We start from the raw sequence: 24,818 nt of genomic DNA, 5'->3' as shown, positions 1-24,818 counted from the left end.
CTATACATTTTATTGGCACAAGAATTAGATGAATTTAGTCATTGCCGAAGTAATAGTTTTTTTTTGCACTAGTTGGACATGACTTGTACACTAAGATTTTAGCCCAGTATTAAAATCCACTAAGTGTGCGTGTAGAAAAATGCATACAAAAGAGACCAAACAAATTTAGTGAAAATAAAGTTTGCTTGATATATAGAATGAGTGTAGTGCAATCATGTCATTTGATACAGAAATGCTATTTTTTCATTGAATTTGACCAGACAATGAAAAACAAGCTGAGATTTAGCAATAATATGGAAACATGCTGATCAAACCTGGATCAGTGATGATGGAACAAACATTGGAATTACACATTTTGTACACCAGTTTCTCCAGATACATCTAGAAAAAGAGCAACAATTCTGTACAAATTCACCAAATCTGTTGCTGAAACATGATGCTTCAGAGTATTTTAGCAGTAATGTCCATGTCCTTGTCTATGTTCAAATACTGAAAATGAATCCTCTATCTTCTCTGTCATAAATCCATAATCTGATATCCATATGTTGGGGCAAACTAAGAAGTGGAACACTTGCCTCCAGATACTACTCTCTTAGCCAAAAGGTAAAGATTTCACCTATCCTGTTACTTTAGATCAGGGAGTAAAGAAGAATGCATTTTCAAAGAACTCAAACAGGGGCCCTTCATTCCCACTTGTTGCCGCTCACTAGGAGCCTGTTGTGAGGCCCACTGCTGATCGACCCTGCAGCAGCTCCATCTGTCTCCTCTTGTCCTTGGCTCGGTTGATGTTCATCTTGAACAGGCGGCAGTACAACTCCATAGCGGCTGGTGTGTCGTCATTCCCAGGCACCGGGTAAGTCACCAGGCTGGGGTTGCAGTTAGAGTCCACCAGCCCCACTGTGGGTATATTCATCTTGGCCGCGTCGCGGACCTCCACGTGCTGCTGGAAGACGTTGTTGAGCGTTGAGAAGAATACGATGAGGTCAGGCAGCCGAACCCCCGGGCCATACTGGATGGGTGCATTGGTGAGCAGGCCGCCCTGCCAGTAGCATGTGTGGGCATATTCTCCGCAGTCTTGCGCCGTGCTCTCCACCAGGTGACCAAACTGGCGGCGGCGTGAGACGAAGAGGATGACACCGCCACGGTAGGCGATGTGGGCGGTAAAGTTTAGGGCGCTCTGGAGGTGCTCCACTGTCTGGTCTAGGTCGATGATGTCTTGGTCCAGACGACTGCCGAACAGGTAGGGCTCCATCAGTCTACAAGAGAGGGAGGGAGAAAGAGTGGGAGCAAAGGAGAGAGAGAAACCAGAGATTGTTTGTGTGAGAACGTCAGTCTGTTTATACTTACATGTTGTCTCTAATATCTGAAAGCTGACAAACATTTTGTCCAACGGAGATTTTTTATTCTACTTGTCTGATCCAAGATGGTAGATCAGTCATAAGTCTAATGTGAAGCACAATGTCAAGTTGACAAAAAATCATAGTGCAACTGTTAGATGAAATATGGAAATCATATTCAACACACCTGTGTCTGCAGCCTTTCTTGTGGCCGAGGTGAACTCTGGCATCGAATAGATCTTTCAAGGAGAACAGTTCTGACAAGCGGAAGAAATCTGGCATTTCAAGGGGAATGTTCAGGATCTTGTCAGTGACATCTACAAAAAAAAAAAGAGAGAAGAGATTATCTCCTTGTGATGGTGAAGTAGAGAATGTTTGTGAATGAGTGTGAAACTTAATATCTATACCTATAACTACTGTAAGACAGCTAAATGTACATGTCACTGACAACTGCCTACTTGTGCCTACTTGTGCTGTCAGTTTGCAAGTGTTTTGACGGCCGCAGCAGTCGCACAGAGCGGTCCACTACAGGAATATCCGGCTGCAACAAGCCAGGGGTGATGGAGCCCGCACAAACCTAAGGAACACACCGGCATAAAGTTAGCTAGCAGTCATAAAATTACGACAGTAGCTAAACTACAACATATAAGCGATTAGATTGTAACGCTGACCATCCCACTTGATTTGAATGTGTGACGTAGAGGGCTGCATTCCCGATGGACCCGACAGAGATCATTGCGGTGCGCCAGGAGCGGGCAGTCAGATGACTTTGGCATTAAAATATTTATTGTCCCGCAGATTATTTGAAAATGTTTGTCTTGCTGCTTTGCATACCTTATTTTAAGCCTACCTATTGTATTAAAATAACTTTTTTGTTATTGCATTATTCAAACACTCAGAATTCACTGGTTCAACTTCAGTAGCCTACCTCTCCTCTATAGTTGGGTATGTATGTATGTAAATTCAAGTGTGCCTAGTATGTCTGGTCTCATTTCAATAGAGTAGGCTGCCTCCATGGGCGGAGAATCAAGTGGCAGTTAAATATGAAATTAACTACATATGATTAGACGTGTTTACTACAGTGCCTGTAAATAAATATTGATAACAGAAAGTGTAGGGAGCTCAACCAACATCAGTCAAGGTGCAGTAAAAAAAGGCAGACCACGCGCATTGATTAGGCTACAATGGTGAGCAAGTGTTTTCATTTTCAATAAGTATTAATTACACATCTGCCTGCCACTCGTCCTCCTAAAAAGTTAAGCTACAGTGCATCCAGAAAGTATTAGAACCCTTGACTTTTTCCACATTTTGTTACAGCCTTGTTCTAAAATTGATTAAATTGTTTTCTCCCCTCAATCTACACACAATGCCCCATAATGACAAAGCAAACACAGGTTCTTAGCAAGTTGCCCTAAATCTTGTGAGATGCTAATTGTTAGCCGCTAACAGCTAGCAAATAAAATGTACTGAGTAAGAGCAAACTTAGCTAGCTAATACAGCCTGATAATACCAGTGATGGTGTATACCTAAATCTGCATGTTGTTTGTGCAACAGCATCTTCTAAATCAAAGAGTAATATGCAAAGCAAGAATATGTTGGCTACATTAAGTAGCTAAGAGAAAACATGCAATGTAGCCAAAGCTTATATGGTCCCCTAGGAAACACTTAAGACTTTAGTTCCTACCATGTCACAATAACTTCTCCCTGGCATTTTAATTAATTGTCATCTCAAACACTGTATTTAAAGTGTTCACTATTATAACAGTAGAATTAGAATAGTCATTCTATTTCCATGATTCCAACAGTTTTGCTCTAATTCGTAAGTCAAATCACAATTGCAACAGTCGGTTGAAAAGAAGTCCTTGATTATTTGTTCATATCGTGGAGCGCTACGTGGCAGTGTGGAAATTCTCTCAATTGAGTAGAAATACTTTCAAGTACTACTTAAGTCTGGGTTTTTTTTGTATCTGTACTTTACTATTTTTGACAACTTTTACTAAACTACATTCCTAAAGATAAGTGTACTTTTTACTCCAAACATTTTCCCTGACACCTAAAAGTACTTGTTACATTTTGAATGCTCAGCAGGACAGGGAAATGGTCCAATTCACACAATTTGTTTGTGGAATTGAACAGTGTAAAACAATCAGAAAGAAGAAAGACTCACTGAAATCACTTAGATTGTACGTGTTGCCACTCTAGGATCACTCACTACTCAAAGCAAATGTAGAACTGTTATTATTCAAAAACAAAAAATATAATCAAATTTTTTAAAATACCGTGATATATTTGGGCCATATTACCCAGTCCTACTGAGGAGTGGCTTCCATCTGGCCACTCTACCATAAAGGCCTGATTGGTGGAGTGCTGCAGTGATGGTTGTCCTTCAGGAAGGCCCTTCTCCCCGAATGGTCAGTTTAGCGGGGCGGCCAGCTCTAGGAAGCGTCTTGGGGGGGGGGGGGGGGGATGGGGGTTCTAAACTTCTTCCATTTAAGAATGATGGAGGCCACTGTGTTCTAGGGGACCTTCAATGCTGCAGAAATATTTTGGTACCCTTCCGCAGATCTGTGCATCAACACAATCCTGTCTCTGCGCTCTACGGCCAATTCCTTCGACCTCATGGCTTGGTTTTTGCTCTGGCATTCACTGTCAACTGTGGGACCTTATATAGACAGGTGTGTGCATTTCCAAATCATGTCCAATCAATTTAATTTACCACAGGTGACTCCAATCAAGTTGTAGAAACATCAAGGATGATCAATGGAAACAGGATGTACCAGAGCTCAATTTCGAGTCTTATAGGCAAAGGGTCTGAATACCTATGTAAATAATGTATCTGTAATTTTGGGGTAAATTGTGTATAGATTGAGGAGAAAAAAAGAGAATGTAATCAATTGTACAATAAGCCTGTCATGTAACAAAATGTGGAAAAGGGGAAGGAGTCTGAATATTTTCCCAAATTTAAATTATATCCTATTTGGAAAACGTAGCAAGTGTTGCTGTCATCATTCTTGTTGCTTTAAGTTCAGTAGCCATACGTGAGAGTTTAGGTGCGTGTGTGGTCTCAATTAAATAGAGAAAGATATGGCCTATGCATGGGCGGAGAAGCACGGGGCAGTCATCTTTCCAAGGAAATGTACTTCCTAAATACGATTAGGCTATAGTTTGCTCCGTCTGAAAATGTTTTGCTCTTCAAACTACATCTTGCATATTGGCTGATATAAACTCAGCAAAAAAAGAAACGTTCTCTCACTGTAAACTGCGTTTATTTTCAGCAAACTTAACATGTGTAAATATTTGTATGAACATAACAAGATTCAACAACTGAGACATAAACTGAACAAGTTCCACAGACATGGGACTAACAGAAATGGAATGTGTCCCTGAACAAAGGTAACAGTCTGCGGCCACCAGCTGCATTAAGTACTGCAGTGCATCTCCTCCTCATGGACTGCACAATATTTGCAAGTTCTTGCTGTGAGATGTTACCCCACTCTTCCACCAAGGCAACTGCAAGTTCCCAGACATTTCTGTTGGAAATGGCCCTAGCCCTCACCCTCCGATCCAACAGGTCCCAGACGTGCTCAATGGGATTGAGATCTGGGTTCTTCGCTGGCCATGGCAGAACACTGACATTCCGGTCTTGCAGGAAACGTACAGAACGAGCAGTATGGCTGAGCCTGCAGGAAGGGTACCAGATGAGGGAGGAGGATGTCTTCCCTGTAACGCACAGCGTTGAGATTGCCTGCAATGACAACAAGCTCAGTCCGATGATGCTGTGACACGCCGTCCCAGACCATGACGGACCCTCCACCTCCAAATCGATGGAGGGAGAGTACAGGCCTCGGTGTAACGCTCATTCCTTCGACGATAAACGTGAATCTGACCATCACCCTTGGTGAGACAAAACCGTGACTCGTTAGTGAAGAGCACTTTTTGCCAGTCCTGTCTGGTCCAGCGACGGTGGGTTTGTGCCCATAGGCGACGTTGTTGCCGGTGATGTCTGGTGAGGACCTGCCTTTACAACAGGCTTACAAGCCCACAGTCCAGCCTCTCTCAGCCTATTGTGGACAGTCTGAGCACTGATGGAGGGATTGTGCATTCCTGGTGTAACTCGGGCAGTTGTTGTTGCCATCCTGTACCTGTCCCGCAGGTGTGATGTTCGGATGTACTGATCCTGTGCAGGTGTTGTTACACGAGGTCTGCCACTTTGAGGACGATCAATCCTGTCTCCATGTAGCTCTGTCTTAGGCGTCTCACAGTACGGACATTGCAATTTATTGCCCTGGCCACATCTTTAGTCCTCATGCCTCCTTGCAGCATGCCTAAGGCACGTTCATGCAGATGAGCAGGGACCCTGTGAATCTTTCTTTTGGTGTTTTCAGAGTCAGTAGAAAGGCCTCTTTAGTGTCCTAGGTTTTCATAACTGTGACCTTAATTGCCTATCGTCTGTAAGCTCTTAGTGTCTTAACGACAGTTCCACAGGTGCATGCTCATTAATTGTTTATGGTTCATTAAACAAGCATGGGAAACAGTGATTAAACCCTTTACAATGAAGGAGTTATCTGGATTTTTATGAGTTATCTTTGAAAGAAAGGGTCCTGAAAAAGGGATGTTTATTTTTTTTTGAGTTTATGTGCAGACAGAGCTCCCTGCCATCCAGGACCTCTACATCAAGCGGTGTGAAAAGTACGCCTGGAAAACTGTCAAAGACCCCAAGCCATAGACTATTTTCTCTACTGCAGCATGGCAAGAGGTACCGGTGCATCAAGTCTGACACCAAAATGCTACTGAATAGCTTCTATCCCCAAGCAATACAACTGATAAATAGCTATAAGAAAAGAGCTGCACGGACTCTTTATCTTGTATCTTTATTGGCCTTTTATTTCAATATTTGCGCTGTCTCTATGCACACTCACAGGGCCCTTACACACTCACTGTCACTCCAACACTCACTGCATAATTTGCTCACTCACACATAATATGCACGTACATTTATACTGACTCTACACACCCACTCACATACAAGCTGCTGCTACTGTTCTTATATCCATCACTCCAGTATCCCTGCACATGTAAATATGGTATTGGAACTGACTTTTTAAATATTTCCTGTATATTGTATGCTTGCTTACTTACTTGCTTTGTGTATTTCATATTTTCTATTCCTCCTCTTTTTTTCTAGTAATACATTGTTATTGATTATTGGATTGTTGGGTTTTGAGATTGAAATTAAGTCATTTCACCGTACTTGTGCATGTCAAATACTAGTATACTGTAGCCCAGTAATACAGATAGCCTAAAATAATGGGCCACCTGAGAATCTCGGGTAATTTAACCAATTTCTTAAATTATTTTTGCGCATTTGTTACTGCCTATAGGACCTGAGAATCTCGGGTAATTTAACCAATTTCTTAAATTATTTTTGCGCATTTGTTACTGCCTACAGGGTGTAAAATTGTTGGGACTGGGTCAGGTTTTGGACAATCCTTGCGGTAGTGGGTGGGAGTCGGACAGAAAGCCAGAGGGTGCGGGAGGAAGCGAGACAAAGAAATCAGGCCCACGCCTATTTTCTTTAGAAGCATAACCAACGTACATAAATGTATTGTATAATGTAAATAAACTGTACCTTTGGTAAAAACTCCGGCTGCCATGCTTGATTGGGCTCTGTACCCTCCCACTGAAGGTCAAATAAAAATGTGACTGAGTAGTTGTAGTCCATTGGATGTTTCGTGCGCGCTAGATCAAGCGTCAATCATTTCTATTGGACCACAACTCCCACGAACACTCATTAATTTGAATAAACACTTTATTGAAATGTGTTACAAAATCAATGTACAGGTAACTTCCACATTTTTTAAAACTTATTTTACCTTTACTTAACTAGGCAGGTCAGTTAAGAACAAATTATTATTTTCAATGGCCTAGGAACAGTGGATTAACTGCCTGTTCAGGGGCAGAACGACAGATTTGTACCTTGTCAGCTCAGGGATTTGAACTTCCAACGCTCTAACCACTAGGCTACCTTGCCGCCACCACTTCCAAAAATAATGGAAACACCTACATAAAGCATCTTAAATTGCGCGAAGGGCCACCACGAGCCGCCAGAACAGCATCAATGCACATTGGCGTATATTCTACAAGTGTTTTGAACTCCATTTGTGAGATGTGCAGTAGCGGTGCCTGTGTAAAATCACTGGGGAAGTCAAGCTAGTAAAAAAGACATATTACAAGTTAGTTTGTGATAATTGTGTTGTTTGCATTCCTTCTTAAGCCACGTGAGACAACAAAAAGACAACTGTCACACAGTGGCGGAATAAATTGAATGACACATACCTTTGTTTAATCACATAACAGGAGAGCAATCTGTCAGGTGAAGTCCACAAAACAAATATTGCATGTAAAAACAGTTAGACCTACAGCGTGGTCAAACAAGTTAATGTTTTAACCGTTTCCTAAACAACCATACTGAACAAAAACATAAACGCAACATGTAAAGTGTTGATTTCATGAGCTGAAATAAAAGATCCCAGAAATGTACCTTTCACACAAAAAGCTTATTTATCTCAAATTTTGTGCACAAATATGTTTACATCCCTGTTGGTGAGCATTTCCCCTTTGCCAAGATAATCCATCCACCTGACAGGTGTGGGATATCAAGAAGCTGATTAAACAGCATGATCATTACACAGGTGCACCTTGTGCTGGAGACAATAAAAGGCCACTTGAAAATGTGCAGTTTTGCCACACAACACAATAGCACATATGTCTCAAGTTTTGCTATTGGCATGCTGACTGCACAAATGTCTACCAGAGCTGTTGCCAGAAAATGTAATGTTAATTTCTCTACCATAAGCCGCCTCCAACGTGGTTTACAAAAATGTGGTAATACTTTCAACCGGCCTTACATCCGCAGACCACGTGTAACCACGCCAGCCCAGGACCTCCACATCCAACTTCTTCACCTGCGGGATGTCTGAGACCAGCCACTCGGACAGCTGATGAAACTGATTAGTATTTCTGTCAGTAATAAAGCCCTTTTTTGAAGAAAAACTCATTCTGATTGGCTGGGCCTGGCTTCCCCAGTGGGTGGGGGCCTATGCCCTCCCAGGCCCACCCATGGGTGTGCCCCTGCCCAGTCATGTGAAATCCATAGATTAGGGCCTAATTTATTTATTTCAATTGACTGACAACAAAGTCAGTCAATATGAACTGTAAATATATTTTTGAACTGTAAATAATAATATATTTAAATAAATAAAATCATTGAAATTGTTGCATGTTGCATTTAGATTTTTGTTCAGTATAGAACCACCGAGTTACCAGCAAGTCAGCACAAAGACAACAGGAGCACTGCCTCCGCTATTCCAGCATCATTTCATCATCATCAAATCAACTAGGCTATATATAAAATTAGCTTAATAACGTGAAAACAAACTTAAAGATACCAAAAACGATTTAGTCCAATTATTGTTGCTAAATATCATGTGGCTGTCCACGGTAATGAATTGTTTCGTGCTCAAGTAATAAAAAACAAAAACAAGTTGACTTTTATTACATTTTTTATTTCACCTTTATTTAACCAGGTAGGCTAGTTGAGAACAAGTTCTCATTTACAACTGCGACCTGGCCAAGATAAAGCACAGCAGTTCGACACATACAACAACACAGAGTTACACATGGAATAAACAAACATACGAGTATGAAGCGATGGCCAGCCAACGATAGCGTACAGGTCGCAGTGATGGGTGATATATGGGGCTTTGGTGACAAAACATCCAATTTGTTGAGTAGAGTGTTGGAGGCTATTTTATAGATGACATCGCCGAAGTCAAGGATCGGTAGGATGGTCAGTTTTACGAGGGTATGTTTGGCAGCATGAATGAAGGATGCTATGTTGCGAAATAGGAAGCCGACTCACTCTACTTCTAGACTAGTTGAACGCCAATGCCATCCTCCTCTTTCATGTTGGCAAAACGGTCTATGGCTCTGTCATACAGTACACTTTTAGTTTTTGTTGTCATAGGCTACGAAGCTAAAATTCTTGCTAGCCTAACTTCTTCGCATGGGCAATTATTAATCAGCTATGTTAACTAGCTAGTTATGTGAGGCTACATCTATGCTACATATAGAACTTCAATCGTCTCAAGTCAATATTAATCCATGGTTAAATCAGAATCGCCATCATAATCATTTTCCTGTACAGATAATTAAGTCAAAACCTCAAAACCACAAGTCCAAATCCACATCTCCATCGATGGCTTAGAAAAGGGTTGATTTAGCAAGCTAGCTACTGCAGGACATCAACACAAGCAGACCAGAAACAGACACGTTTTTGACGGATGTGATTTGATTGTTGTGAAGCCAAATCCATACTGGCCTCCCTTGGGGGGAGGGGGGATGCTGCAGCAGGACAACCCACAGTTGAGCTCAGCTGAAAACTGATAGTTTATATAAAATAATTAGCCAATTTTATCAATCGGAGGTCAAACGCTTGTTCAATCAATGAAATGCTCCGGCGGCAACATGTCATACTTTTTTAGTCCAGACAGCATCAGATAAATGGGCTACACACACTGAGACAGAGGGGCGCAGTTTCCTTTGCTCTACACTATTATTCTACAATGTAGAAAATATTACAAATAAAGAGTTGTGCCCAAACTTTTGACTGGTACTGTATATATTTTGTTAATTAGTCTAATATTTGAGGAAGCCTGGCTTTCCTTGACATCCATGAATACACACCACTGGGGATGCGACACCATTCATCCACAAGAAATCCCATCCACTCTATATTTTGTTGATGGTGGTGGAAAATGCTGTCTCAGGTGCTGCTCCAGAACCTCCCATAAGTGTCCAATTGGGTTGAGATCTGGTGACTGACATACATTTGTTTTACTATACTTTGAGGACCAACAATTGATTCCCATTAAAAATGATTTCCCCTAACCTTAACCCCAAACCCTGAGCCTAAAGTAGCTGTTTTCCTTGTGAGGCCCTGCAAAATGTCCTCACTTGTCAGGATCTTCCTTGGTGTACAATTGTGAGGACTTCTGGTACTCAGCAGTATAGTAAAATACACATACTTTAAAACCCCTATGCTCCTTTGAGACCTCTCGTTCAAAGTCATTGAGATCTCTTGTTCTAGCCATGCATTTTTATACATGACCCTAAGCATGATGTATATTAATATACTTAATTAACTCAGGAACCACACATGTGTCAAAGCACCTGCATTCAATATACTTGGTGGCTCTCGTTTACTCAAGTGTTTCCTTTACTTTGACAGTTACCTGTACATTCCTCTTTCTTGTCAAATTCTAGCCAGATTTTCTGGATCTGTTGATTTCATAACCTTGTTTTTACCAAAAGTGCCAAGAAATTATATGTCAACATTAATATGAACATGATGTAGAATAACATTTATTGACATTTAAAACATTCAACAACTCTCAAAATGTTAATATTGAAGATCAATGGCCTAATCAAAATAGCCTACTATGCAAATATGAAACAAATATGAATAATACAAATATTGTTGAACAAACCAACAAAGAGCTGAAGTGCAATTTCAACACAACTAACATACTTCCCAATCAAACAATTCAACCAACAATAAAAGTTCAACATTTCAATATTTGATAAGAATTCTTGAAGTGTGCTTCACTTCCAAGTTGATTCATTTTTCCTGCAAAGCAGAATCCTTTATCATTACACTAATTTTTTCTCTCTGCATTGTTGGGAAATGCCCATAAGTAATCATTTCACTGTTAGTCTACCTGTTGTTAACGAAGCAGGTGACAAATACAATTTGATTGGACTCAAGGAACCCCTTAGATTATAATCATGTAATTTCCTACTCCTTTATTTATCTCCTTATTGTACTATTGTGTTATCAACTATGGTAAATATGACAAGATGAGACTGACAAAATGTACCTGGATAGTGGTAGAAATTGGAGCACTCTCTTGACGGGTTTTTTAATCTTGGTCTAATGAAAAAAAGCAACCGAAAGATTCCATTGTCAACAAACCAAGCCAACAAACCCCAATGCATCACAAACCTATTCCAGATAAATCAGAACACACACTAAAGCCCCTTGCACAATGCCCATGCAATACCCAACACATAGACACACCTAGCCAACTCAGTTTCTGTTGGTGTTTGTTTGGCATTGTATGGGCAGTGTGCAACAGGCTTAACTGTTCCTGTATGTCACTGTACCTTTGGCTGTTTTACAGCGACTGCTTTATACGTCAATCCTCTCCTCTTGCTCCTCTCCTCTGTGTTCAGTGCTATGTAAGGGCTGAGCTCGACACCAGGGTCAATGGCGCTGGATAGAGACCTGGGGCAAGGTAGGGGAAGTAGCATCAGTGCATGTTTAAGACTGGCTACATTGCAGCCGGCAACAGTAGACTGACTGACCTACACATCACCCTACATCTTCAATGACTACTCATTAGAATTTGGAGATCAGACAATCTGCTCAAGAATAATCGAACACAGCCTAATTACCACACTCTTTAAAACAGTGACTGCTTATGCACTACACATTATGAAAAGTATGATCATATCCTTCTCAATCTCAACATTAGAGAAATCGAAATAGTCAGGCCGCAGAACAGAATTGCATGCGGTTTGCCAGAGGGAAATGATAAGAGATCAAGTAGAGACCTTGGAGTTTCTCAATCATGTCTTCCAATCGGTCTGTCTGATGAAAATGTTTCTGGGCCCAAGGTACTGCTGTACTAATCACCGCTGAGTAACTTTGATTTGATACGATAATGAAATTAGAAGTAGGAGGAGACTGAGGCCTTTAACATTAGCTAAACGAGTCATGTACATGGACAATATAGCAAGGGTTACATACAGTGCCTTCAGAAAGTATTAGCAATACTTTGTATTGTCTGGCACTGGCCTACACACAATGCCCCATAATGTCAAAGTGGAATTATGTTTTAATGTCTACACAGTAACTAAAATTAAAAAGCTGAAATGTCTTGGGTCAATAGGTATTCAACCCCTTTCATATCGCAAGCCTAAATAAGTTCAGGAGTAAAAATGTGCTTAACAAGTCACATAATAAGATGCATGGACTGACTCTGTGTGCAATAATAGTGTTTAACATGATTACTACCTCATCTCTGTACCCCACACATAAAATGATCTGTAAGGTCCCTCAGTCAAGCAGTGAATTTCAAACACAGATTCAATCACAAACACCAGCAAGCTTTTCCTATGCCTCGCAAAGAAGGGCACCTATTGGTAGCTGGGTAAATAAAGCAGACATTGAATATATCCCTTCGAGCATGGTGAAGTTATTAATTACACTTTGAATGGTATATCAATACACCCAGTCATTACAAAGATACAGGCGTCCTTCCTAACTCAGTTGCCGGAGAGGAAGGAAACTACTCAAGGATTTCACCATGAGGTCAATGGTGACTTTAAAAAAGTTATGGCGTTTAATGGCTGTGATCGGAAAAAACTGAGGACGGATCAACAACATTGTAGTTACTCCACAATACTAACCTAATTGATAGATTGAAAAGAAGGAAGCCTGTACCGAATAAAAATATTCCAAAACATGCATCCTGTTCGCAACAAGGCACTAAATTAATACAGAAACAAATGTGGCAAAGCAATTAACTTTTTGTCCTGAATATAAAATGTTATAAAATCCAATATAACACATTACTGATTACCACTCCATATTTTCAAACATACTGGTGGCTGTATCATGTTATGGGTATACTTGCAATTGTTAAGGACTGTGATGTTTTTCAGGATACAAAAAAAAAAACAGAATGGAGCTAAGAACAGGCAAAATCCCAGAGGAAAACCTGCTTGAGTCTGCTTTCCACCAGACACTGGGAGATTAATTCCCCTTTCAGCAGGACAATAACCTAAAACACAAGGCCAAATCTACATTCAAGTTGCTTACCAAGAAGACAGTGTTACTGAGTGACCGTGTTAGTTTTGACTTTAATCTGCTTGACAATCTATGGCAAGACCTGCAAATGGTTGTCTAGTAATGATCAACCACCAATTTGACTGAGGTTGAAGAATTTTGAAAAGAATAATGGGCAAATATTGCACAATCCTGGTGTGGAAAGCTCTTAGACTTAAGACGTCATCATGCTTCAGTTCGGGTGGTGCCTAGCCGAACGGAACGAGTCTGCTCGCATACTCCCTTTAAAGACCTTTGCTTGTATAATGAGAAAAAAGTGGCAATAGTACTGTTTGTCGATTTTGAGAAGCGGTAAACAGTACACACTTCCTCAAAATAGTATGTATTAATCTAAGATAACTCAAGAAATCTGTCATTACTTTCAATGTTTTTGCCCAGGAGATTTTAGTTGCACAATTGTACATCTAAAATGTTTGGTGCAGGACCGTAGACTTCAGCCCCAAACTTTGCCTTGCCTCCACCCAAAAAATTGTGGGCTTGAACAGCCCCCCCCCCAAAAAAAGTCACAAAATGTCATCATAATATATGCATGAACTCTTTCGAACTGTTTTGGCTGGGAAGCATTTACCCAGGAAGACTCACAGCTGTAATCGCTGCCAAAGGTGCTTCGACAAAGTATTGACTCAGGGGTGTGAATACTTAAGTGATATTTCAATAAATTTGCAAAAATGTCTAAAACCATTATGGGGTATTTTGTGTTTGAATTCAGGCTGTAACACAACATGTGGAATAAGTCACAGGGTATGAATACTTTCTGAAGGCACTGTAGACATGGCTGTTTAACAGCAATACACATTCCTTTAGGGGCAAGTGTCCTGAGGAGTAACAGCTGGTAGGTACATCTTGAAGAGCTCTTCTGTGACGTATGCATGGTCCATCTCAGTTGAGCAATAATCAAGTTATGATTCTTATATTGTTGAGGCTACATTTTCATTTTAAACTATATATTAAAAAAATACCATATGATTGTCTTTTGACATTTTCTCATTGGTTCACAATTACATGCGCACGCACACACTCATATTGACCATATCAATCTTGAATTGTTAAATCAGATAGAGGCACCACTGTTGTTGAAATTCACTCTTTATTATACAGTTGCACTTTAAAGATACAGTCAAAGTATCCTTCCTCTGACAGGGAAAACCGGTGAAAGTTCAATTTTTGCAAAATATTTATGAAAACTGGCGATGCACAGCATGTTCAGTAAGTATTTTTTCCTCCTTTTTTCCCCATAAACAAAAATAAATAACATTCTTTTCACATATGAAAATTCAAGAAAACTACTGGAACATAAAACAAGCAAACAAAGAAAGAAAAGAGAAAGAAAAACACCAAATGGCAAGTGGAGAAATCTGAAGAGCCCGATGAGTTTGTGTGTGCTGTTGACAGCTTGTGAGCGGGAGATGAACCATTGATATGGGCAAATTGCCTATGATTGTCCTCTTTACAATCTCTTCATGATAGGCCACAAATTTCAGAAAGTATTTGTATATTTTCAGACACAAAACAGAGCAAACATCGCTTTTGCCAATTTAACCGCTGCTGACAGGATCCTTCAGAACAGAAACGTAGCTTATGGTAAGGGCTTGTTATGAGAATTATACTTTTTGTTTCCGTGCGTTTGTGTCATTAAAATGGGGAAGACTGTTAGAATGCACAGGGAAGATTTTAGTCTATTAAAACATTACAAAGAGGGAAAGGGAACACAGACACACACACGGGAATATTAGGCTAGTTGAATGCAGAGTATGAAGTAAGCCATTCATCCATGGAGCTACAAAACACTTCTACCTCACTGCTCCCTGTTGTCTTTATAATTCTGTATTTGACCTAACATTTTATAGTACTAGTGTAGTATTTTAGTGGTTAGGTCTATATATTTGATAGGGTTTGAAAGTTTTTTTAAATGTCAAGGGAGACAAAAATAACCAGTTCCTGTTTTAAATGACCAGACACACACAGCTGTGCATTGGTGGTATGAGCCTTCATGCACAGGGCTCGTTGTTTCAGGGTGGTGATTGATATTGCTTTTAAGAGCTTGAATGATAAGAACGTAACAGAAAATGGAATCTCACAGAACAAATGAAAAAAAAAAAAGGTAGGTTTGTCTTAAATCCTTGATGACATTGTGTTATAGTATTTTAAATAGATGTATAAAATGTACAAACATATAAAAATAAGCTTTGCACTATGCTCATTTTGTGTATCAACAAACAAACTATCCCTTGGAACTGTCAAATGAACGAATGCACATGATTTCCACTAGGAAGGAGGGCACACGCAATAGGTAAAAAAAAAAGAAAAAAAAAAGGCTATGTGATGCTACTATGTGAAGTTACAAGGAAAAAGCCTGAACTTACAAAGTAGGAAAGCCCTGCTTCTTCTCTGGGCTCGTCCTCTCGTCTGACTCGCTGACATCGGTCTCATCTACACACTCCTCCTCTCCTTGTCTTTCTATCTGCTCTCCTCCTCTCTCCTCTGGCTTTCTGCCCTCCCTTTCTTTTTCCTTCTCTCCTGCTGGCAAGTCACTTCTCCTTTCCTTCTTTCCCTCAATCACTGTCACCTCCCTGCTCCTGACTTGTACATGATTGGTCTCGTTCTCAGACAGTTCGACAAACGTGGTCTGGTTCTTGGCCACTTGTACCACGCTGCTCTCCGACGGCCCTGGGGTCAGGGTTGGAGGTTGACCCCAGCGGCTGCCCGGCCCTGACCCATGACCCTGGAGGAAGTACCTCCCAGACGGCCCCGTCTCCACAGGTCTCCTGGTTAGGCTTGGGAATGGAGAGCTGAAGACGACGGCTGTCTCTGAGGATGAGGGGCAGTGGAAAGGAACCAGTGGTGATTTGATGATCCTCCCAATCCGTACAACATCAGGACAAGTGGAGACAGGTGTGTCCAATGCAGGTGCAGGCTCAGCTCTCCTTCTATGTTGATAGATACTGGCTGGTACTCCACACTGATACGCATGCGTGGTGGCTGTCTTCTCACCAAAACTAGGTGAGCTGTACTGGAATGGGTTCCGGTTATGGATCTTCTCTTTTGTCTCAGTGGGGGGGAACGCTTGGCTCTTAAGCCACTGCTCTGAGTCAGTCCTGGGCAAGTGGGTGCTGGGGCTTGGAAATGACCTGTGGCTGTGACCCCTTGCCATCTCCGAGCTGGCATACTGGTGGGCATTACCGCTTCCTGAACCCGAACTCCTCTTGTCAGCTCTGGCAGCCCCAGCGCCATCAGCAGGCTCCAGGGCTGTAGGATAGGAGCTGGGGGTGAGGGCTGAAAGGAGGCACGATCCCCTGGCTGTTCCTAGGACGGAGGTGGGGTTTCCTGGGGGTGTGTTGGGAAAGACTCCTCTGTCCAGAACTCCTCTCTGCTCAGAACTGCCCTGACAAGGCGGGTCAGGGAATTGGGTAACATCCATTCTTGGAATATCAGCCAGCTGATTTTCCGTTTTGATGCTTTTCTCTGTGAGAGGGATTGTAGTTTTGCCCTTGCCGTTCCCAATCTCCTTTCCATCTCCCGTGGTCCCTGCGGTAGTAGAAACTTTAGCCTTTTCCGCCAGGAACTTTCTGATCTCCTGTTCAATGCTGTCGTCGCTGTCCACTGAACTACTATCTTCCTTTATCTGAAACACCCCTGAGTCATTAACTCCCGACAAGCATTCTACACATTTTGTCCCTTCAGACCGGTCTGTCTCATATGCCTGGTTAAGGGGCTCTTTCTTCTTATTGCTCTGTGGATGCTTTGACACATTCTTACTCACTTTGCACTTCTCTCTGTTGTCGTTGCCACTTTGGGCTGTAGTAGTAGTAGTAACTTTAAGGGTCGTTTTCAAAAGACTGCTGGTCTTGGGCTCAGACTCCGTTCTGAGCTTCTTTAGCGGTGATGCTGTTTTTCTAGACAAATACTCATCCTTGAGGCCCTTCCTTGACTTCAACTTCATATCTCTAGTCTTCTTTTTCAACTTCTTCTTGGTCTTGAGCAAATCTTTTATTGCAGTGTCCAGGTCTTCGTCACTGTCCAGTGAGCTACTCTTCTCTCCACTCTGTTCCCTCCTCCTCTCTGAGCCCTTCACGGATTTCAGTGGGGCTTTCTTCAGGGACGACAAGGATGAGCCTGACCCTCTGTCATGCTCAGTCAAGGGTTTTGTGACGGCCTCTTCTTTCATTCCGAGATCAGTCTCTCGTTCCTCCTTGGAACCGTTCCTGCTGCCGCCTTCCTCTTTGCGCTTTCTTCTCTGCGTCAAAGACAGCCTCAGTGTTTTCTTCTGGGCCAGACTCAGTTTGGTGTTTTTCTCTGGTTCAGTCGTAGTGTTAGTTCCACCCTGACTTGTTGTACCAACAGCTGAACCAGGCAACAGTTTGTGCATTTGGGCCTTCTGCTCGAGAAACTTCCGGATTTCCTGTTCGATCCCCTCCTCACTGTCAACGGAGCTCTCATCATCACTTTTATTATTATCATCATCAGGACAGTTTGTGGAGATGAGGAGGGAAGTGGTGGACTCTGTGGAACTGCTGTTGATATTGATAAGGTCCGCTGCATTAGGGTTAAAGGCCTCTGGAATTTTAATGACAGCTTTAGAGATATCCAGAATGGCTTCAGCACACATCAGCTCAGCTGTGGTGGTAGTGATGGTGTTCACCTTCAGGGTGGCTGGGCCTGGGGTGGTGTGCTGCTCCTGCTCCCTCTCTCGCAGGGGCTCCACATGAGTCAACAGGAGGAGGCCGTTCCCCTGGGGACAGCTAGCTGCTAATCTCGTCTTGATAAGAGAGAGTGAGGAACCTGGAGTTTGGGAGGGTAGATAGGATTTTACATCCCTAGTCTCAGGTTTATTTTTTTTATTTTTAGACAGTTTGTGTTTTTTCATGGCCCCTGCTGGAGAGCTGATGCTCTCTGGACAGTACAGGGAAGCGGCTGCTTTACTGACTTGCTTATGTTTAGGGGGTAGAGATAGAGAGAGTTTGGGGAGATTCTTTTTCTCTTTCTGCTTCTCCAGCTGGTAGTGGCGGATAGCCTCCTCAATTCCGTCATCGCTGCTGCTGGAGTCGGACTCCTCTTTGAGGAGAAGAAGGGGCTTGGAGGACTGTCTGCCTCCTCCTTCATGTCTCTCTCTTTTCTTCTCCTGCTGGTAGCGTTGAATAGCCTCCTCTATACCGTCATCACTACTGCTGTCACTGTCAGACAAGTGTTCCTCCACTGCTTTCACCAAGGGACACTTCAGTTTGCCAGAAAGAGGGTTCGAAATAGAGGGGCCTCTCTTCCGTTCGAAAGAGGACAGTTTTTGGACCACCGCTGCTTTGCTTGTTGTGCCCAATTTCTTAAAGGGATTCTCTTTGCAGGTGGGTGTCTTACTTTTTACACGTTTTTTCATGGCTGGGGGTGTGGTGTCCTGCGTTTCTGTTTTGACACTTTTCGGGACCTGGTTGCTGGCAGTTAAAACCTTATTGCTGTCAGATTGTGGTTTGGGAGGTTCTGGAACGGTTGGAGGAGGCTCCCTCCGCGGCATCTTGGGTGGCTGTAGAATATTAGTCGATGGCTCTGGCTCGGCCTTGCGTTTGTGGTCGTCCTTTTCCTTCAGGTACTCCTGTATGGCCTCCTCGATCCCTCTATCCACAGAGTCATCGCTGTCAGAACTCTGGCTCTCCGAATCAACATTTGAGGAAACTTCTGGCACTGCCAGCAAGTTATTAATGTGAGTGGCAGGAAGAAGTCCTCTGAATTTGGGCCCCACCACCACAGGAAGCCCCCTCCGGGCCTTGAAGCCCTGGCCCTGGGAGCCGCGGGCTCCGACATCCTGTCCTGGTTGTCCTGACAGCACCTGGTTCCCGTCCGTCTCATTGCCCATGTCGAGTGAGGAATGGGTGCTCCTTAGGCTCTCTATGATCATCTGGACCTTCTCTGGGATGGGTGTTCCAGTGGTGGACAAGTCGCTGTCAGAGTCATTGAAGCAGATGGGCAGACCGCTAAAGCCTCCGGGTGGACCGCCGCATGATGACTTCCATTCTGTGTGAATAGCCGCAACTGGAGGCACGTTCATCAAGTACATTCTAGTGTGGTGCTGGGGTGGGTGGGAGCATGGGAGCACATCTGCCTCTGACAATACTCACATTTTTACATCTGAAACAAAGAGAGAAACGAGAGGGGCTCAAAATACAGCTTTTGTATGCATGTCATACAACATTCTTTATATACAGTTGAGGTCAGAAGTTTACATACACCTTAGCCAAATACATTTAAAACACAGTTTCACAATTCCTTACATTTAATCCTAGTAAGAATGTCCTGTCTTTAGGTCAGTTAGGATCACCACTTTATTTTAAGCATGTGAAATGTAATAGTAGAGAGAATTATTTATTTCAGCTTTTATTTCTTTCATCACTTTTCCCAGTGGGTCAGAAGTTTACATACACTCAATTAGTATTTGGTAGCATTGCCTTTACATTGTTTAACTTGGGTCAAACGTTTTGGGTAGCCTTCCACAAGCTTCCCACAATAAGTGGGAAGTGGGTGAATTTTGGCCCATTCCTCCTGACAGAGCTGGTGTAACTGAGTCAGGATTGTAGGCCTCCTTGCTCACACATGCTTTTTCAGATCTGCCCACAAATGTTCTAAGGGATTGAGGTCAGGACTTTGTGAAGGCCACTCCAATATCTTGACTGTTTTCCTTAAGCCATTTTGCCACAACTTTGGAAGTATGCTTGGGGTCATTGTCCATTTGGAAGACCCATTTGCGACCAAGCTTTAACTTCCTGACTGATATCTTGAGATGTTGCTTCAATATATCCACATAATTTTCCTGACTCCTGATGCCATCTATTTTGTGAAGTGCACCAGTCCCTCCTGTAGCAAAGCACCACCACAACATTAAGCTGCCACCCCCGTGCTTCACAGTTGGGATGGTGTTCTCCGACTTGCAATCTTCCCCCTTTTTCCTCCAAACATAACAATGGTCATTATGGCCAAACAGTTATATTTTTGTTTCGTCAGACCAGAGGACATTTCTCCAAAAAGTATGAACTTCATCATGATGTGCAGTTGCAAACCGTAGTCTGGCTTTTTTATGGTGGTTTTGGAGCAGTGGCTTCTTCCTTGCTGAGCGGCCTTTCAGGTTATGTCGATATAGGACTCGTTTTACTGTGGATGTAGATATTTTCTACCCGTTTCCTCCAGCACCTTCACAAGGTCCTTTGCTGTTCTTCTGGGATTGATTTGCACTTGTCGCACCAAAGTACATTCATCTCAAGGAGACAGAACGCGTCTCCTTCCTGAGCGGTATGGCGGCTGCGTGGTCCCATTGTGTTTATACTTGCGTACTATAGTTTGTGCAGATGAACGTGGTACCTTCAGGCGTTTGGAAATTGCTCCCAAGGATGAACCAGACTTGTGGAGGTCTACAATTTTTTTCCTGAGGTATTGGCTGATTTCTTTTGTTATGCCCATGATGTCAAGCAAAGAGGCACGGAGTTTGAAGGTAGGCCTAGACATACATCCACAGGTACACCTCCAATTGACTCAAATTATGTGAATTAGCCTATCAGAAGCTTCTAAAGCCATGACATCATTTTCTGGAATTTTCCAAGCGGTTTAAAGTCAGTCAACTTAGTGTATGTAAACTTCTGACCCACTGGAATTGTGATAGTGAATAATAAATGGAATAACCGGTCTGTAAACAATTGTTGTAAAAATGACTTGTGTCATGCACAAAGTAGATGTCCTAACCGACCAAACTATAGTTTGTTAACAAGACATTTGTGGAGTGGTTGAAAAACGAGTTTTAATGACTCTAACCTACATGTATGTAACCTTCCGACTTCAACTGTATATTGTTCAGATAGCCTATAGCTTACAGTGACTATCATAATTGTATTTTGACTATGGACCTATAAAAAGGACAACATCACATGTATGCTGAAATGCTCCTTTATTGAAGATCATGATTATTACAATGCTTTTTAGAGCTACAGCAATGCAGTAAGGGCATAGGCCTAAATTTGCACAAAAAAAACACCCCAATCTGCCAGAATATGAATTGCTTATAATTTAACTCAACCAATTAGGGTTATTCTACAGAGACTATGGCATGCACAAATACACTGTATTAAACTAGCAGCAGGTGGAGGGGCGGTAATGTGTAGCGCGATACTCAAACCCGCCATACTGTATCTCCCACTGTCTGAAGCCTACCAATGAATGATAAACAACGTTGCCGACTTCCAAGGCTGCAGTAAACCGCCGAGGAAGGGCCGCAAGCTCGGAGAAGACCAAGCCTAGGCTACTGTTTAATTAAATAACACTTCACAAAAACGCCAATATCATGGGATACACGAATAGAACTGGGATATATGAGTCAATGTACAGCCAGTGTATGACGGTAGAAAGTCAAAATAGACGACAATCTGTCCAAATTGTGATGGCCATCATCATCATCATACATAATTTAACACGACTTCACACTGGATCCAAAAATTATTTGTTAAAATTGAACTTTACCTGTGACAACATTAACTTAGTCTGCATAAGGCTATACCTGATAAATAGGACGGTTTTCTTTCCAACAAAATCATTCACGTACGTCGAGGGCATTCTCTCTGTACCTCAATACATCGGTTGTCGCAACGCCACCCCCGGCAGTCCCCGTATCCCTCTAGCGGCCCAGGCTGCACTTATGGCCGGTGTGTATCACTAGGAGACACCGCAGACCAACCAATGTTCCTTCGCTACCCGGCCACTGATCTTCCAAACATTCACTTTACGTTGTCATCTTCTCAACGGACACGGGTTACTCGACAATATGTTTTCTCACTAACAACGATATTCATTTAAAAATGTATAAAACAGGCGGGATTGGGAAATCTCATTGAACCTATTCGTTGTCTTGAGAAATAAGATACTTGCGGGCCTCTTCTGAACAACCGGCATTTTTCTGCGAAGAAAACCTTTGTATTGTGCTCCTCAACAACCTCTGTAGTCACACGGAACTGTCGTTGTCGGCACAAGATATATCAGGACATCAACTTACCTGGTTATGGTTGAATCGCTCGTACGCGTTAAATGTCCACCAGTTTCGCTGGTTTTCCTTGTAGCTATTAGCTAATTCTATAGATTTCAGCAGTATTCACACACACAACTGACACAAGCAAACAGTGCACGGTCTCTAGCACCCCTTCCTCTCCACCTCGGTCAGCTTTTTATTTTAAAGGAACAGTAAAGGAACATAGCCTAACTCTCAAAGTTGACCAATGACTGTAAGGACTATGTTAGCTTATGTAACAGCTCCTCCTGATATTACACTACAAACCATTTTTTATTCAGATTTAATTGATATGGACAGATATATGAGACATTAAACAGGGAGGCCTAATTTAATTATAGTATGATTTTACAAATGATATCCACAGAGGGGTTGACTGTTTAGCATGCACAACTTATGGTGTAAAATTTATGGCGTTGGCTTGGGTTGTTGACAACGTGTATGCTATATTTTGTCTCCCAATGTTTATTGAAAACATAAATAAATTGGCACGATGAGCACTTGTTGAGTCTCAAATACATCGTTAAAGTTGTTGGTTAGCTAGCTAAAAAATGTTTTGCCATATTAGCATAGACTTGACACCAATCAAAACACCTCAAAACAAGACATGGTAGATATCAATAACAAGATAAAACGGTCTGAAACGAGCCACCTACGATTCCCCACATTGCAGATTTTTGTAATTGTTGCTACCTGCTGCTATCATGCAGAATCACAACAACAACACGCTGACTTCTGCCCCATGGAAGAGTGCACGATGTACTTACATTTTAAGAAATATTGTGGCTAATTATATTTTGTAATAATTACACCTTCTTCAATGTGAAAAGCACATCACAACACCTCAAGTTAAATAGTAAATAATCATAATAGTATGATAAATTGACTCCACTTTTATTCCAACAAAGCTGCAGGGTCAAACATTATACAATTATACATTCAGTGCAATTCAAAGTAGTAATAGTAGCCTAATAGAAAGTAATGGTCAATCCTTGATTTTTATAATTCATAAAAAAATTGAAATATGTAATGTCTATTATGTTCCATGCATTTACTCTAGGTTGTTGAAGGTACAGTAGGTAGATGAATACAACATTACTCATCTCATATGTATATACTGTACTCTATACCATCTACTGCATCTTGCCATCTTGATGTAATGTATCACTAGCCACTTTAAACAATGCCACTTTATATAATGTTTTCATACCCTACATTACTCATCTCATTTGTATACACTGTACTCTATACCATCTACTGCATCTTGCCTATGCCGTTCGGGCATTACTCATTCATATATTTTTATGTACATATTCGTATTCATTCCTTTACACTTGTGTGTATAAGGTAGTTGCTGTGAAATTGTTAGGTTATATTACTTGTTAGATATTACTGCATGGTCGGAACTAGAAGCACAAGCATTTCGCTAGACTCACGTTTAACATCTGATAACCATGTGTATGTGACAAATACATTTTATTTGATTAGATTTGTATACTATACATATTTTGTATCTGCAGTTGTTTCAAATGCCACAAGATGGTGCTATATGCAAACATAAAACATATCTTATTTTCTTCTCATCCGCTCCCCTCTCCTCCCCTCTCCTCACCTCTCCCCTTCCTCTCTTTTCTCACCCTTTTTTCACCCCTCTCTCTTTCTCTCTCTCCTCCAGCTCTTCTCACTTCCCTCTCTTCCCACCTTTCCTCATATCTCCTCTGTTTTTCTTACTCCATCTTCTCACCACGCTCTCTTCCTCAGGTGCAGTTTCACCTCATGTTCAAAATACTGATTCTTCTAGTCTCCTTTAGCTTCTTTCAGCTATTTCTTAATGTCTGTCTGCTTGTCTTTCTCTCTGGGTGCATCCCAATAATCTCTCCTTCTTTGTGACGTGAACACTTGTTCACTACTCTGCACACATTTAGAAGTATTTGATTGGTGTAGGCATGGTCTAGACTTGGGGGACTTCCCATACAAATCAAATCAAATGTATTTATATAGCCCTTCGTACATCAGCTGATATCTCAAAGTGCTGTACAGAAACCCAGCCTAAAACCCCAAACAGCAAGCAATGCAGGTGTTGAAGCATGTTGGCTAGGAAAAACTCCCTAGAAAGGCCAACAGCTAGGAAGAAACCTAGAGAGGAAGCCGGCTATGAGGGGTGGCCAGTCCTCTTCTGGCTGTGCCGGGTGGAGATTATAACAGAACATGGCCACGATGTTCAAATGTTCATAAATGACCAGCATGGTCAAATAATAGGTCTGGGACAGGTAGCACGTCCGGTGAACAGGTCAGGATTCCATAGCCGCAGGCAGAACAGTTGAAACTGGAGCAGCAGCACAGCCAGGTGGACTGGGGACAGCAAGGAGTCATCATGCCAGGTAGTCCTGAGGCATGGTCCTAGGGCTCAGGTCCTCTGAGAGAGAGAAAAAAAGAGAAAAAGAGAGAATTAGAGAGAGCATACTTAAATTCACACAGGACA

At 42.0% G+C, this 24,818-nt stretch overlaps 2 protein-coding genes across 2 annotated transcripts; both read right to left on the bottom strand.

The window, feature by feature from the left end:
* Positions 1–642: 642 nt before the first annotated feature.
* On the bottom strand, positions 643–6,991 carry LOC139388406 (small ribosomal subunit protein uS2m-like). Its single transcript, XM_071135046.1, is given in 5 exon segments — positions 643–1,256; positions 1,525–1,654; positions 1,806–1,825; positions 1,827–1,914; positions 6,967–6,991. Coding segments are annotated over 5 exon segments (813 nt in total). The 3' UTR covers positions 643–706.
* Positions 6,992–14,381: 7,390 nt separating this feature from the next.
* Positions 14,382–22,500, bottom strand: LOC139388680 (protein phosphatase 1 regulatory subunit 26-like). Its single transcript, XM_071135505.1, has 2 exons — positions 22,325–22,500; positions 14,382–19,422 (listed from the first exon to the last, which is right to left on the bottom strand). The coding sequence occupies exon 2, from the start codon at positions 19,349–19,351 to the stop codon at positions 15,668–15,670; it is 3,684 nt and encodes a 1,227-aa protein (XP_070991606.1). The 5' UTR covers positions 19,352–19,422; positions 22,325–22,500; the 3' UTR covers positions 14,382–15,667.
* Between the last annotated feature and the right edge of the window lie 2,318 nt (positions 22,501–24,818).

Source organism: Oncorhynchus clarkii, chromosome 29, assembly GCF_045791955.1.
Source record: "Oncorhynchus clarkii lewisi isolate Uvic-CL-2024 chromosome 29, UVic_Ocla_1.0, whole genome shotgun sequence".
NCBI lineage: Eukaryota > Metazoa > Chordata > Actinopteri > Salmoniformes > Salmonidae > Oncorhynchus > Oncorhynchus clarkii.
The sequence above is the reverse complement of the archived record's forward strand: the minus strand, read 5'-3'. Positions and strand labels throughout refer to the sequence as shown.

Bases quoted from the DNA above. Each gene is read 5' to 3' on its own strand.
- LOC139388680 (XM_071135505.1), bottom strand. From the start codon at position 19,351: ATGTACTTGATGAACGTGCCTCCAGTTGCGGCTATTCACACAGAATGG.